At 31.2% G+C, this 14,763-nt stretch overlaps 1 protein-coding gene across 2 annotated transcripts; it reads left to right on the top strand.

Moving 5' to 3' along the window:
- Window positions 1-1,644: 1,644 nt before the first annotated feature.
- Window positions 1,645-11,222, top strand: LOC126682230 (uncharacterized). 2 transcript variants are annotated; one of them, XM_056105666.1, is made up of 9 exons: window positions 1,645-2,052; window positions 3,640-3,680; window positions 4,432-4,568; window positions 4,775-4,954; window positions 5,057-5,137; window positions 5,233-6,618; window positions 7,881-8,457; window positions 8,542-9,506; window positions 9,594-11,222. In XM_056105666.1, the coding sequence occupies exons 3-9, from the start codon at window positions 4,448-4,450 to the stop codon at window positions 10,868-10,870; spliced, it is 4,587 nt and encodes a 1,528-aa protein (XP_055961641.1). In that variant the 5' UTR covers window positions 1,645-2,052; window positions 3,640-3,680; window positions 4,432-4,447; the 3' UTR covers window positions 10,871-11,222. The 2 variants fall into 2 exon arrangements, with proteins under 2 accessions (XP_055961641.1, XP_055961640.1); XM_056105665.1 differs by having other exon boundaries at window positions 8,542-11,222.
- The last annotated feature ends 3,541 nt before the right edge of the window (window positions 11,223-14,763 follow it).

Below are 14,763 nucleotides of genomic sequence, written 5' to 3'. Positions count from 1 at the left end.
TTTTCTTAAATTATTTTTTATTTAATTTTCGCTCAAAAATATTTTGAATTTATTATATATCAAATATTTAATTTTAAGTTTTATTCATGTATAGTATATTTTTCTTTATTAATTGTAAGTTCAACTAAATAAATAAAATTTCATGTATCAATATTCTTTTTCAATTTGTTTTTATATTTTTCGTATGTAGTGTTGTATTTTTAATCAATTCTATAATCAACTAAATATTATCTCAATACAAATTGACAAGATCAACCATATATGTCAACTGAAGATCGACATAAAATCAACACTAACATTATAAATATTCAGCAATCAACCATCATCAACAAATCGTGTAGCATAATTAAAAAAAAAACACAACACAATAAAACAAAACAAAACACAATACATATGAAAATTTAACATAATATAACTCTAGAAATTTACAAAATTTTGTTAATATAATATGAAAAAGTGTTATAAAATATTAAAAATGATTTTTTATACACTTTAATCGAAAAATATTATAAGAAAATCAAAAAAATAAGAAGCTGAACTACGATGATGAACATTTACGACAATACCAAACGGCAATGATGGCGATAAGAAGCATTCAGATTTGAAAAGGATAGAGGAGAACAGTGATAACAACGACAGTAGCGGAATAAAATTTCCCCGCGCGTAATAAAATGTCAAGTGAAAACAACATTATAACATTCCAGTGCTCTTTAACCTTAAAGTTTCCGCACGCGTAATTCTTTCTTAAACAACTCAAATTCTTATTATATATCAATAAATTTTATATTAATATATAATTAAAATGAACAAATATTTACTCCTGCTCTTTACTCTCGCATTCTAATTATTATTTTTTCATATTCTCACATTTTTAGATAATTATTTTTCAAGATAATTATTTTTGTAAAAACATTATTTCAAACATAATAATTATTTTTGATAAAAAAATAATTTTAATAATTTTTCTTTTTTAATTTCTTTTTAATAATTAATTTTAATTTTTTTTTGAAATAATTAATTTTTAATAGCAAAGTTTAGAGAAGAATTATATATCACTAGTTTTGCCAAGTAATTGGCGGGATGATTGCCGCCAAATAACTTGACGAATTTAGCGACGAATTATATATAAAATATGTCGGTAATTCTGCCTACTAACTCCCGCCAACTAGCGACGGAAAATTCGTCACTAAAGTTGGCGGTTTATGTCCTGCCAAATAATTGATGGATTTAGCGTTACATTTATAACCCGTCACTAAATCCAGCGGTAAAATAGATTTTAAAAATCTGTCGTCAAAATGTATCGGTAAAATCAGAATTTCTAGTAGTGACGACGGCAATAGCGGAACAATCTTCCGTTTACTTTACATTTAAAGTTCATGGGATTGCTCAAATTCCAGCCATAATTTTATTATTTCTAACATATACCGCATGCAATTCTCCATTAAACTTTAAACAATCACTGGGCGACCATGTATTTAATTGGGATATTAAAGTCTATAGATTATGAAATTTTCACTAAGTTGTTAAACAAGTGCCCTATTTTATTTATCTATACTATTCTATAATCCTGAGCTCCACAAAATCTTTTAACCTGGTTGTGCCACGTGGGCTCTTTCAAATACTGACATGTGTACTCTCAGGCCATTAACTGTGGCACAGACAAAGGCGTTGCATTAACTCTGGCACAGACAAAGGCGTTGCAGAAATTAAACCATACACAACCGTTCCGCGTCTTTACGCCTTCTTCAGCAACCTCCATTGCCCATTACAACCTCCATCGCCGTTACAGCGTTACACCGTTACACCCATTAGCTATTCAACTTCCATCGCCCTTTACGCTCATGACATTCCAGACGGAACGACTTCAATGGGCTCCAGCCTCATATATGCGGCACCATATATATTCGAAAAAGACAGCAGCAATCGTCTTCAGCACCCAGAAAAGCAAAACGTTTTTAATCGTCTCAATCACCCACAAAAGCAGAACGTTTTCAATCGTCTTCGTCACCCAGGAAAGAAAAACGTGGGAACCCAACAATCTCGGCAACCCAGGTAATGTTAAATTTAGAAGTTCCCAATTGCTTTGTTGTACCGTTGCTCCTTACATAAACTGCTTGATAAAATGGGTTAAGCTATTACAGCCGTTCTTTGTATATTCATATCGATTACATTGAACAGCTGTTTAGAATACAGAGTCATTTTAACTTATTGCGTGCCGTAAGTGTATTACGAGATCATTTTCCCCTGGATTAAAGCTCCCTGTTCATTTTACTGGGTTAATCAGTTAGTTGACGAAAAAACAAACTTCATTAGCTAGATGAATGCAATTGAAATTTGTTTAATTTCAGTCGGATTAAAGCTGCGTGTTAATTTGGCTGGGTTAAACAATTAGTTGACGGAATAGCTTGAATGCGGTGTTGTCTAATGGTTTCAAGACCAAAAGATCAATTTCTATGAGATTTTTGAACGGCGTGTGATGGCTGTCAAATGGGTTTTACGTTATGACTTGGCTTACTTTCAAGAAACAGATAAAACTCGTCTTATAACTATAGCCTCCGAAATTGCATTACCAATTGCAGGTCCATATGGTTTAGATTATTCAGTTTTGCTTCAATAACATTTAATTAGACCACACATAGGATTTTGCATCCCTTTGAAATGTGGTGCTCCTCAGTTATAAATATGATTTGTTATGTGTTTTATGTATTCATTATTTACTAAATTAGTCTTTCTCATTTCTCATGTCTGCACTATTTGCTCTTGATTGATTTCAGCATTCTGGTTTAAAAGAAGTTATTAAGCACATTAGAACACATTATTAGTTTTGATTATTAGAGTTGTCTATCTAACTTGTGATCATATCTAAAAATTTATTTAAATATGTTTCTCTTAACCGTGCTTGCAGAATTTTTAATCTTGTTTATGATATGCTCATATATTATTATTTCAGTAAAAGTTATATAGGTAACAGAATCACATATTGCAACTTTTGAGATTGAATTACATATATACACTATGTCGATGAGTTTTACGACTCTCAAATGGGTTTTACTGGGTTTTACGTTATGAGTTGGCTTGCTTTCAAGAAACAGATAAAACTCGCCTTACAACTAGAGCCTCCGTATTTGCATTAATATGGTTTAATAATAGGTTCAACTAGCACTGCAAGTTTAAATTTAATAGACTTCACGCAAAATATGCATTTGGCGATGATATAAGGTTTTATAGAGATACAAAAACATACAGAAGGAGATTGAAAAATTAATATTGGATATCAAGGTGAAATTGTTTATTATGTAGTCAAACACACTAACATATAATTTTTAAAAGCAATCTTTGCAGATATGAGAAATTTATATTCAATCTTTTTGCATTTTGTAATGGATTCATGCTTTACTTGGAAATTTATATCCAGTGTTCTACTAAATGGGTACAGGCATTTTAAACAATTATAGGGAAAAAAAATGCAATTGCAGAGGAATAAATTGAAAACCATGAAGCAGAAAATACTGCTGCAATTATCACCATTCATCATTTGGTGTTAATCACATTTTATTCTCAAACGACATTGACATGCTTATTACAATTGCAGAGATTGATTGTAACTAATATTTCTTTCTTGTTTCTTGCTTTTCTCAGGTTCACGTATACAGGATATTACATGTGCTCTGGGTACTTCGGTAAGCAATACTAACCAATTACTTACGCGTGTTGAGCTATAGTTCTCATGCGTTTATTGCAACCAACTATTCGGTTTTCTACATTTTGTTAGTCAATAATTTTCCATAGAACTCAGCTATGACAATCACATTTTATCCTCAAACGACATTGACATGCTTATTACAATTGGACAAATTGATTCTAGCAATTGCTCTAAAAGTTAGAGAACAACCATAAGGAAAAACAATATCAGCGCAATTCATTCTTCATAGCAGGTAGTAAGACAACTTTATATTATTTTGTGTTTTTTCCTTCACCTTTTAAATATTATGTCCGCGAAAATGAAAAGTGAAATCGTATTTTCCAAGATTACAGCTCCCAACTAAACAAGCATTCAGATATAACTTGATTTGGTATATTAAATATGATCGTAATTCCTTTTTTTTCTCAGTTTATTTCCCTTCTATTTGTTTCTACCTTCAGTATCTCATGTTGCTCCAATAAACTTAACAGTTCACTCTCCTTAGGGTAAGCTTTTTTGTTCAAAATAAATATAGACCTAAATAGAAGGCCTAAGTAGAAGAGCTACGATAAGCTGCTTTATTCAAAATGAAAGAAAAAATGACAAAAAGGAAAATAGGCATTAAAGTACATTCAATAAAAAACCAAGCTAGGATTAGCTAAGTGTTCATGGTACTCAAGCACTACATGTTCAGGTTTAAAATTAACATAACATAGCATACTTATATAGATTGTGTTTTTTCATTTCAGTGTTTACAGCATTGCAATGGACAACATCATTGCCACCCATGCTCGAAATAGAAGACGCTTTGTTTTACATGAAAAAAGAGCAGCTCACAAACTTAAAAAACATGGAGAATTAATTGGCATAAATGCAAAAAAAGCAGGTATTTTCCATAGCTAAAATCTGAACAAATTTATGGTTACCTTGTGTCTTGAATTAATAGTTTTTGAATACTTATATTCTTATACTTATACAAGAAAAAAATGGCTCTACTCCTCCTAACATATCACTTTTTTTGTTTTTTGATTTATTCCTTACAAAATTTAGACATGAATAAACGAACTTTAAATTATTACATACTAATTCCAGGAATGGTCCTGCAACCCAGCCCCATTGGAAAAAACCGATTTGTTGGAAACGTTGAAAAAACTGATGCGAGTTTTAAAGCTAAAGAAGCTCGACAGAAAAGGTCATTAGTTTTAAAGGGGAAAAAGGACAATAAGAGGAAAGATCATGTGCATTTAGTTGGCACAAGCGCTACTTGTCTAGGTACTGTTTCAAACTTGATTTCTGTCCGTTAATATTTTATACTTGAACTGTTTAAATCTTATTATATACTTGACATATGTTGTACTCATTTAAAAACTGCAGAATTATCTAAAACCATGGAACAACTAGCCAATCCTGTGGTTCATCGGAAAAGACAGAAAAAAAATAATAACAACATGACAGGTGAGTATCATATTTTGGTCTGAAAAATTACTTAACAGAAAACTTATCTTAGTTGTTTATTTCCACGACTTAAACAAATTACACTGAACTTGCAGGTACCCTTGATAAACCTTGGAATTTTGGCCGGCCTACCTGCATTTGCAAATATTGTGGAGCAATACTATGGTTTCAAGAGAGGACATTGAAAAGCAAAATCGTTAAAGATCCTAAGTTTTCTTTGTGTTGTATGGAAGGTCGCGTACAGCTGCCTCTATTGCACGATCCTCCTTTATTCTTGAAAAACTTGCTTAATGGCGTAGATCGACAAAAGACTAAACATTACATGCAAAATATTCGGATGTACAATGCTATGTTTTCTTTTACTTCCATGGGTGGCCGCATAGATTGTGACATTAACATGAAGCGTGGGCCTTTCATTTTTAGACTTAATGGACAGAATTTTCACTTAATTGGGTCATTAGCTCCAACAGTGGGTAAAAAACCGTCCTTTGCTCAATTATATATTCATGACACGGAGAATGAAATTCAAAATCGGGTAACCCATTTCAAAAACAAGGTCAATGGCACAAGCGTAATAGACTTAGAAATCGTGGAAGGTTTTAAAAACATGCTTGATGACAATAATGTGTTGGTTAAATCGTTTAGGATGGCTCGAGACATACATTCAAATGATCAAATAACACACGTGAAGTTACGACTGATAAGAAAACGGTGCAGGGATGGGAGACTGTACAACATGCCTACTGCTTCAGAAGTTGCAGCATTGTTAATCGGTGATTTCAGTGAGGAAAATGTTGAGAGAGACATCATAGTGGATCATCTAAAGGATGGACTGCAAAGAATTACAGAATTACATCCATGTTATATGTCTTTGCAATATCCAAATATCTTTGTGTATGGGGAGGATGGATACAGGACTGATATCTTGCATAGAAGTAATGAAGAGTTTGACAAGTATAGGAGGAAAAAATTAACAATGCGGCAATATTACGCTTTTCGCCTTCAGTCACGAAAAAATGAGGGGATGAGTCTTCTTAAATCAGGAAGGTTGCTACAACAATTTTTAGTCGATGCTTATATGGCTATCGAAGAAGAGCGTTTTCGGTGGATCAGATACAATCAACCAAAGCTAAGGTGTGACTTGTATTCTGGTCTTATGGATGCTGTTTCGCGAGGCGATAATGATCCTAAAAGAATTGGCAAAGGCATAATATTGCCATCAAGCCATACAGGTAGCCCTCGATATAGAGTCCAGAGTTACCAAGACGCAATGGCTATTTGTCGTTGGATAGGTTATCCTGATCTTTTCATTACTTTCACTTGCAATCCTAAATGGCCTGAAATTCAATATCTACTCGAAGAATGCGGCATTGACGATGAGGATAGTAAGGTCATGGCGACTTGTAGAGTTTTTGAAATCAAACTGCAAGAGCTCATGAGAGAACTAAAGCATAAGCAACATTTTGGGCGTATTGCTGCAGGTATGTCCTCCTAATTTTTTAAATTAATAAGTAAATAGACATTTTTATGTTTATTAAATTAGCTGTTAATTTAACATTTAAAATCAATTTTTTTTAAAAGTCTAAATTGCATCAATAAAGAGTTAAGTCAAAAAAAAACATCAAGTTTGTTAGACTTTTCCCGGTAGAGAAAAACATTATTCAAACTTAAATGGTAGCTCAAGTATTAAAGAAGCTAATAAAGTCACTATAGTCACGAGTTGATATTCAAAACTATTCAACCTACTTCATGACACGTCAAGAAAAATATATTAACTAATTAAACTTGACATAGCAAAAATACACTATGAGTTGCATCTACAAACGACCTCTTCTAATTATTATTTTTCTCTCATTGTAGTCTCAATAACCGTTTTGCCCCCTTAATTCTTGTGATTTGTACCTGTGCACATAGTTTTAAGATGGTTGCATTTACCACCAAAATTAGCTTCTTACGTTCCTTATGACAGTTTGCAGCGCTCATTGCAGCCATTTTTCTCAATTATATATCCATCTGTTTTTGTTTTTTTGGGTTTGAACAATCGGCCATTAGTTTCCATTGTTGTATTTAGAGCCTTTCTTCAATGTGAGAAGCAATAGCTTGCATATAAGGGTGAGTTTACTAATTTAACTGTTCTATTTTGGTTTTAGTTCAGGTAATTTTTAATGGTTCATTTGGTTAATTAAGTCGATTCAGTTAACAAAATATCTTAGTTTGATTACAGTTAAGTGCTCTTAAATTTGACCAACTGAATATCTAATATAAGTTTATCGGTTTATTCAATTTAACCAGCTAATTCGTCCAGTCCCGATTGTATTTTTAAGATATGCAATTTTGATTAAAGCTATAAATTTGATCAGTTTTTTAAAGAGATGAAATTAAAGCGAGAATTTGCTCACCCCTATTTAAAAACTGCAGTTAAAATGCCTTATACCATTGCTTTGTGCTTTTATAAATGTTATCAGCTTTATTATATGACAAAATGATAAAATAAACTAACAGTTTTATATGTTTTAAGTGATCTTTTTTACTGGAGTAAAAACACAATTTACCTGCATTTCCTGCATACAAAAGACATTATTTAAGTTGAGCACAATTTAAATTACCAAATTAAACGTATATACTTACAAATGCTATCAACTTTATTAAACGAAAAAATAATAAACCGGCTAACAATTTCATATGCTTTAATTTTACTTTTTTTTGCTAGAGAATAAACATAATTTCCTTGCATTTCCTACAGTTCTATACACCGTCGAATTCCAAAAGCGCGGTCTTCCCCATGCACACATTTTATTGTTCTTGCATCCAGATGACAAAGAACCTACCCCTTCCCATATTGACACAATGATATCAGCTGAAATACCAGATAAGTTCACTGATCCTGACGGATATGAAGCAGTTGAAAATTTCATGATACATGGTCCTTGTGGTATTGCAAATATCAATTGCCCATGCATGGTCAATGGAATGTGCAGCAAGCGTTTTCCTAAAAAATATTCAGAGGAAACTATGTTGGATGATGAAGGTTTTCCAATATATAGAAGGCGGCAAACAGATGTGTTCGTAGAAAAGAAAGGAATCAGATTAGATAATCAGTTTGTCATCCCATATAATAGAAACTTAATTGTGAAGTTCCAAGGGCACATCAATGTTGAGTTGTGCAACCACTCAAGGTCTATAAAATACTTGTTCAAGTATATAAATAAAGGACCCGACCGAGCTGCTGCCGTAATTGAAACAACTTCCACAAATGAAAAAACAACAAACGGGGGAGACTCAATTACACAGGATGAAATTAAAAGCTATCTTGATTGCAGGTATATATTAATTCGTAACCGCTTTGCACATGTCATTGTAAAAAGAGAGAAAACCTACTAAACCTAATTGCATTTTATTTTCAGATACATTTCAGCTACAGAAGCATGTTGGAGGATATTTGAATTTGATATGTTCTATAGAGAACCTGCAGTAGAAAGACTACCTTTTCACCTGCCTGGAGAACAAAATGTGGTATTTGGTGAATGTTCAACTCTTGATCAAGTTTTAAATAATCCAAATATTTGCAAAACAAAGTTAACTGAATGGATGAAAGCAAATTCCTTGCATGAAGATGCAAGAACCTTGACATATAGTGAGTTCCCAATGAAATGGGTTTGGCATGATAAGGACAAAGAATGGAAACGAAGAAAAAATGGAAAATGCATAGGCAGAATTTACTTTGCCCATCCATCGAGTGGGGAGCGTTACTACCTTAGAATGTTACTTAATGTCGTTAAAGGGCCAACTTCTTTTTCTAATATCCGCAAAGTGAACAAGACGATCTATCCTACTTTCAAAGCAGCATGCTACGCTCTTGGTTTACTTGATGATGATAGAGAATGGACAGATTGTTTAATTGAAGCTTCAAACTGGGCAAGTGGGGATCAACTACGCCAATTATTTGCAACAATATTGGCACACTGCGAAGTAGTTGATGTCGCGGAATTATGGTCAGCCAACTTCACAATTCTAACAGAGGATACTCATTATATATTGAAAAATAAGTATAGGCTGGAGCATTTGCACTTAAACGAAGAACAAATAACCAACTTTGCATTAGCCGATATTGAGAAAAAATTGAAGCAATTAGGGAAATCATTGTCTGATTTCCATGGAATGCCACTGCCAGAGAGTTCATTGCTAAACGAAGCAAAAAGTAGTTTGATTTTTGAAGAGATGGATTACAACACAATTGAAGAAGAAAAGTTGCACCGACAATATTCATCGGGTTTAAACACAGAGCAACACAAAATTTATGATATCATACTCGATTCGGTCATGACCAACAAAGGGAGAACCATTTTTGTAAATGGTCATGGGGGAACAGGTAAGACATTTTTATGGAAAGCTGTAATCCACAAATTGAGATCTGAGTCTAAAATAGTGTTGCCAGTTGCTTCATGTGGAATTGCAGCCGTGCTTTTGGCTGGTGGCCGAACAGCCCATTCAAGATTCCATATTCCTCTTGATTTACATGAAGATTCTAGCTGTGACATCAAACATGGAACTCAGCTAGCCGATTTACTCTTGAAAACTGATTTAATCATTTGGGATGAAGCACCAATGGCAAATAAACATTGTTTTGAATCCTTGGATCGAAGCCTTAGAGATATTTTTCAAACACGTTTCTCTGGCAGTGCAGACAGACCGTTTGGAGGCCTCACAATAGTTCTTAGTGGTGATTTTCGACAGATTCTACCAGTTGTGCATAAGGGACAAAAGTCAGACATAATTAAAGCTTCAATAACTTCATCATATTTATGGGAAAGCTTTGAAGTTTTCAAGTTAACACAAAACATGCGATTGCTAACCCATGACACAGATTTGAGTGCTCGTAAAGCCATTTTGGATTTTGACGAGTGGTTGCTTTCAATAGGGGATGGAACGACAAAAGATTTGGAGAAAGATGATTTTGTCACTATTCCCGAAGATATGACAATTTTTCCAGAAGAAGACCCTATTGCAACAATTGTGAATACAATCTATCCAAATTTAAAGTTTAAATGCATGGACGATAATTATTTTGAAGACAGGGCTATTTTGTGCCCCAAAAATGAAGATGTTTGGGCAATCAATGACTTCATTTTGGACTTCTTGCCGCAAAACTCAACAACTTACCTTAGTTCTGATTCCATATGCAAGGCATCTTTCGGTATAACAGATGGAGACATTCTTTATCCAACAGAATTTTTAAATACACTGAAATTTACTGGAGTCCCAAATCATGAGTTAAAACTGAAATCCGGTGTGCCTGTTATGCTTTTGAGGAATTTCAATCAATCATTAGGCCTTTGCAATGGAACTAGACTTATTGTCACCTACATGGGAAAATGGTTTGTGCAGGCAAGAGTGTATTCTGGGAAGAGCAAAGGTGTCTCTGTTCTGATTCCGCGCATCAACATGACTCCAAATGAATCAAAATGGCCATTCAAGTTGAAGCGAAGACAATTGCCCTTAGCTGTATGTTTTGCAATGACCATTAATAAAAGCCAAGGGCAATCATTCACACAAGTAGGTTTGTTCTTACCGAAACAAGTTTTTAGTCATGGCCAGCTTTATGTCGCATTATCTAGAGTTACATCTCGAAAAGGATTGAAGGTTTTCAACTTTGACGATGATGTTGAAGAACCATCTATGGTGAAGAATATTGTTTATAAAGAAATATTCACTTCTATCTCTTACTCAAATTAGGCAAGTAAACTATCAGAATTACCGCATATTTACTTTAAATTCAAATAAAGTTTAAGATTGTAGATTTTTCTAATGTTTACACCTTCTTGGCACAGTACTTTGACTGCAAAATTGGAAGCTAAATCAGCAAAATTGGAAGATAGACCATGAAAATGGGAAGCAAATGAAGGGAATGACACAGTGATGGTAAACTGCAGCACCTGTTAGAAATGTGTTTTTGTAATTTGTTTTGATTGTTGTTTTACTATGTTTGTGGTGAAATTTGTTGTTGTTTTGATCTGTTTTAACTATGTAGAGTTTGCTTAAATGTTGATGGATTGGTTTGGTTAGCTATAAATTTCCTTTTGTTTAAGCTTTTGATTTCTATGGTGGTGCAGTGGTGTTCAGTATTTTTTAAAAGATCTGCTTTAAGTATTAGAACATGGAGTCTGTAGCTTTTTTTGTTTATTGTATAGCAGAATTGTCAAGGCAGAATTTACCATGATTGTCAAGGCAGAACCACATGTTTTTTGGCACTTGCGCAAATAAATTATGCAAAAGTTAGGTACAAATATAATATGTGTTTGTTTAAAGATTATTATACGGCTATTATCAGGCTTTAATTTCAGATTGTTGTAGGTACAAATATAATATGTGTTTGTTTAAAGATTATTATACGGCTATTATTAGGCTTTCATTTCAGATTGTTGTATAAACTACGGGTTGATACAAATAATTATATATAGAGAGATTTTAGACAGTGTTTTTAATTAAAATTCTGAATATACAATATATTTTATATTGAAATTTTAACTTAAAATGATACTTTAATTAGTTAATGTGCTATATAATTTATGGACATATCATTATAAAAACAGCTAACATTGAAATATAATAATTAAAAAAATAAAGTGTATTTCTAATTATATTAAATTATAAATTATAAATTTTACACATTAGTTAAAATGATGATGAAGATTTACAAATAAAACTCTTTAATAATACATATTGATGGTAAAACAAAATTAAAGATTTAGATTGTTCTATAAACAATAGGTCGATGACTGAAATTAAATAATAATATAGATTTTTTACAATGTTGTAAATTAAAAATCTGACTATGCAATATTTTTTATTGAAGTTTCAACCTAAATTAAATTTTAATTAGTTGATGTGTATGGACATATCATTATAAAAATAGCTCATAGTATGGAAAATTTATAGTAGTGATGTGATAAAAATTCTGACTGCAAAATTTACAAAGTATAAATTTTAGGGCTATTGGCGAAATAAATTCTAACATTTTATTTTTAGTGATTTAATTCTAACGTTTTAAACGTTACGAAACAAATTCTAACCTTTTTTATTTTTTCATTTAGTAGCCTTTTCGAATTTCGGTCATTTTGTCAGCTTTTTAATGCTATATAGTGCAAAACCGCAAAACGTTTAGATTTAATTTGCACAATTGAAATGTTACGATTAAATATGATAATAACATAAAGGGAGTGGCTCCCCTCAAGTTCTCAATTCCTCCATTTCCCTCCATTCCACCGTTAGATATATGACACCACATTAAAATTTATCCAACGGTTTTTATTTTATTTAGTCATTTCTTTTTTCTGAAACTTCTACAAATCTCTCTTATTAACCTAAGATCAAAAAGTGGTAATACACATTTTCGTCTTCATAAAAAAAAATTATACGAACCCAGCACACTAACTGTAAAAATTGAACATAAAATTCATATAAATTTGTTACAGAATTGAGAATACTAATAACAAAATTTTGATAAAGATTAGCTTTTGAAGAAAAATAGAAAAAAATAATAATTTAAAACATCTAAACATGCAATTCAATTAATTGCACGACAGACTAAAATTTCAAAAATTAGCTTTTCAAGAAGAACATGTAAAGCAAATCTACGCTTTGGGTATGAAACAACAGGAAGCCAAAATTAAAAAAATCAATTCTTTATCTTGATCCGAACTTTGGCACACAAAAAAAAATTATTTTGGCGCTTAATTTGATAGGGATTGGAAATGCAAATTAGTAATTTTCTAATCTTAAATCACTAAATAAAATATAACCGTTGGATAAATTGTAATGTGGTGTCATTTATCTAACGGTGGAATGGAGGGAAATGGAGGAATTGAGGACTTGAGGGGAGCCACTCCCTTAAAAAAATCTTCAAAAAATATTGAACTACAAAATAAAAATTTAAAATATTAGACTTAAATCAGTAAAAAGGTAAAACGCTACTATTTGTTTTGCCAGTACCCCAAATATTACAAGTTAGTTGAAATGATCAGGAATATTTTAAAATTAATTCTTCAGAGATATATATTGACTGTCAAAGAAAATTAAAAAAAAAATTATAAACTCTTTTCTATCTAATCTAAATTTTTTAAATATAAATTGTATATTTAGATAAGAATATTGTTATAAAAATACACAAACAAATATAAATAGAAACATTTTTTTTCATAGTTGCCTGGTTTAAAACTTTAAATTATTAGTTTTAGTTTACTGTAATTTATATAAGAAGTAATTGAATTTTAATTTAAACTGTTATATTTAATCAGATTAAAACCTTATAGTATTTTAGTAAGAAGATGAAGGTACATAGCATTAAATATAGCATGCTCTCTAGAATCTCAGTTTTTTTAACTATAATGTTTTTATGCATGATGTATATATATGTACAATTTAAAAAAAACTTCTAATATATCTTTTTAAATTAAAATAATTAATTTTATAAAGATAAATGAAATTTTATAATATATTAATATAATACAATCAAATTAAATTTAAAATTTAGAAAAACTTTTCAAATTCAGTAATAATAAATATTATTAATATATTATAACATTTTATTTATATTGACTCATCAAACTCATTAACTCTCTTAAATAACATTTTCATTTTATCTTCTCAAATTAACAAACTCTCAACGTAAAAACATATTCATTAACTCTCTTAAACATTCTTTTTCATCTCATCTTTTTAAACATATTGCCAACATAAAACCATTTGTTTGCTCTTCAAAATGAACGATGCAACAAACAATTAATTTGGTATCCAAAAACAAACAAACTAAATAATATTACCCAATAATCTGTAGAAGTTTAAACCCGCAAAGATTAATTTCAATTATTTATTTTGTCTTCACATTTTTTATCAACTTACAAAATACATCATTGTGTTTGTCTTTAAACCTATCATATTCCTTCCACTTATTATTACGTTTTATGTTTTACAGCACACTCCTAGAAAAAAGCCCACTACACTCCCAAAATTAATATAACATTAAATTTCTCACCTAAACATAAAAAAAAAATTAACAATTAACAATTATTCTATAAAACTAAATAATTAAAACTTGTACAACTTACACCCTATAAATATCAACAAATAATATAATCTAAGATACTTAAAAACACAAAATTACAATGTCTACTCATAATTTATCACTTCTAAAACATTTAACTTCAACAGGAGATGAATGGATGATCAAGGTTCGAGTTGCACGGATATGGGACTCCATGAATGTCAAATTGGATAATGAAACTATAAGTTTTGACATGATCCTAATAGATGAAGAGGTAATTTTATAATTATATTTCTTTAATATTAATTTCACTTGCTTAATATTTGCATAAATTTTCATTATAGGCCAATACTATTCAAGCTACTGTCAGAAAAAATCAAATTTACAAATTCAAACCTCTTATAGAAGAAGGGAATATTTATGTTTTTAAGAACGTCAAGACATGTACCGTTTCGGGAGACTACCGACCAGTCCAAAATTCTATCAAACTATTTTTTTTACTCACTACTACTGTTAAGAAGGTTCAAGATCATCATTCAACGATTCCAATCAATCGATTCCATTTCGCAAGTACACAATTATTGGA

This window comes from Mercurialis annua, linkage group LG5 (assembly GCF_937616625.2).
Source record: "Mercurialis annua linkage group LG5, ddMerAnnu1.2, whole genome shotgun sequence".
Lineage (NCBI taxonomy): Eukaryota > Viridiplantae > Streptophyta > Magnoliopsida > Malpighiales > Euphorbiaceae > Mercurialis > Mercurialis annua.
This window is presented reverse-complemented; position numbering and strand designations above follow the sequence as displayed.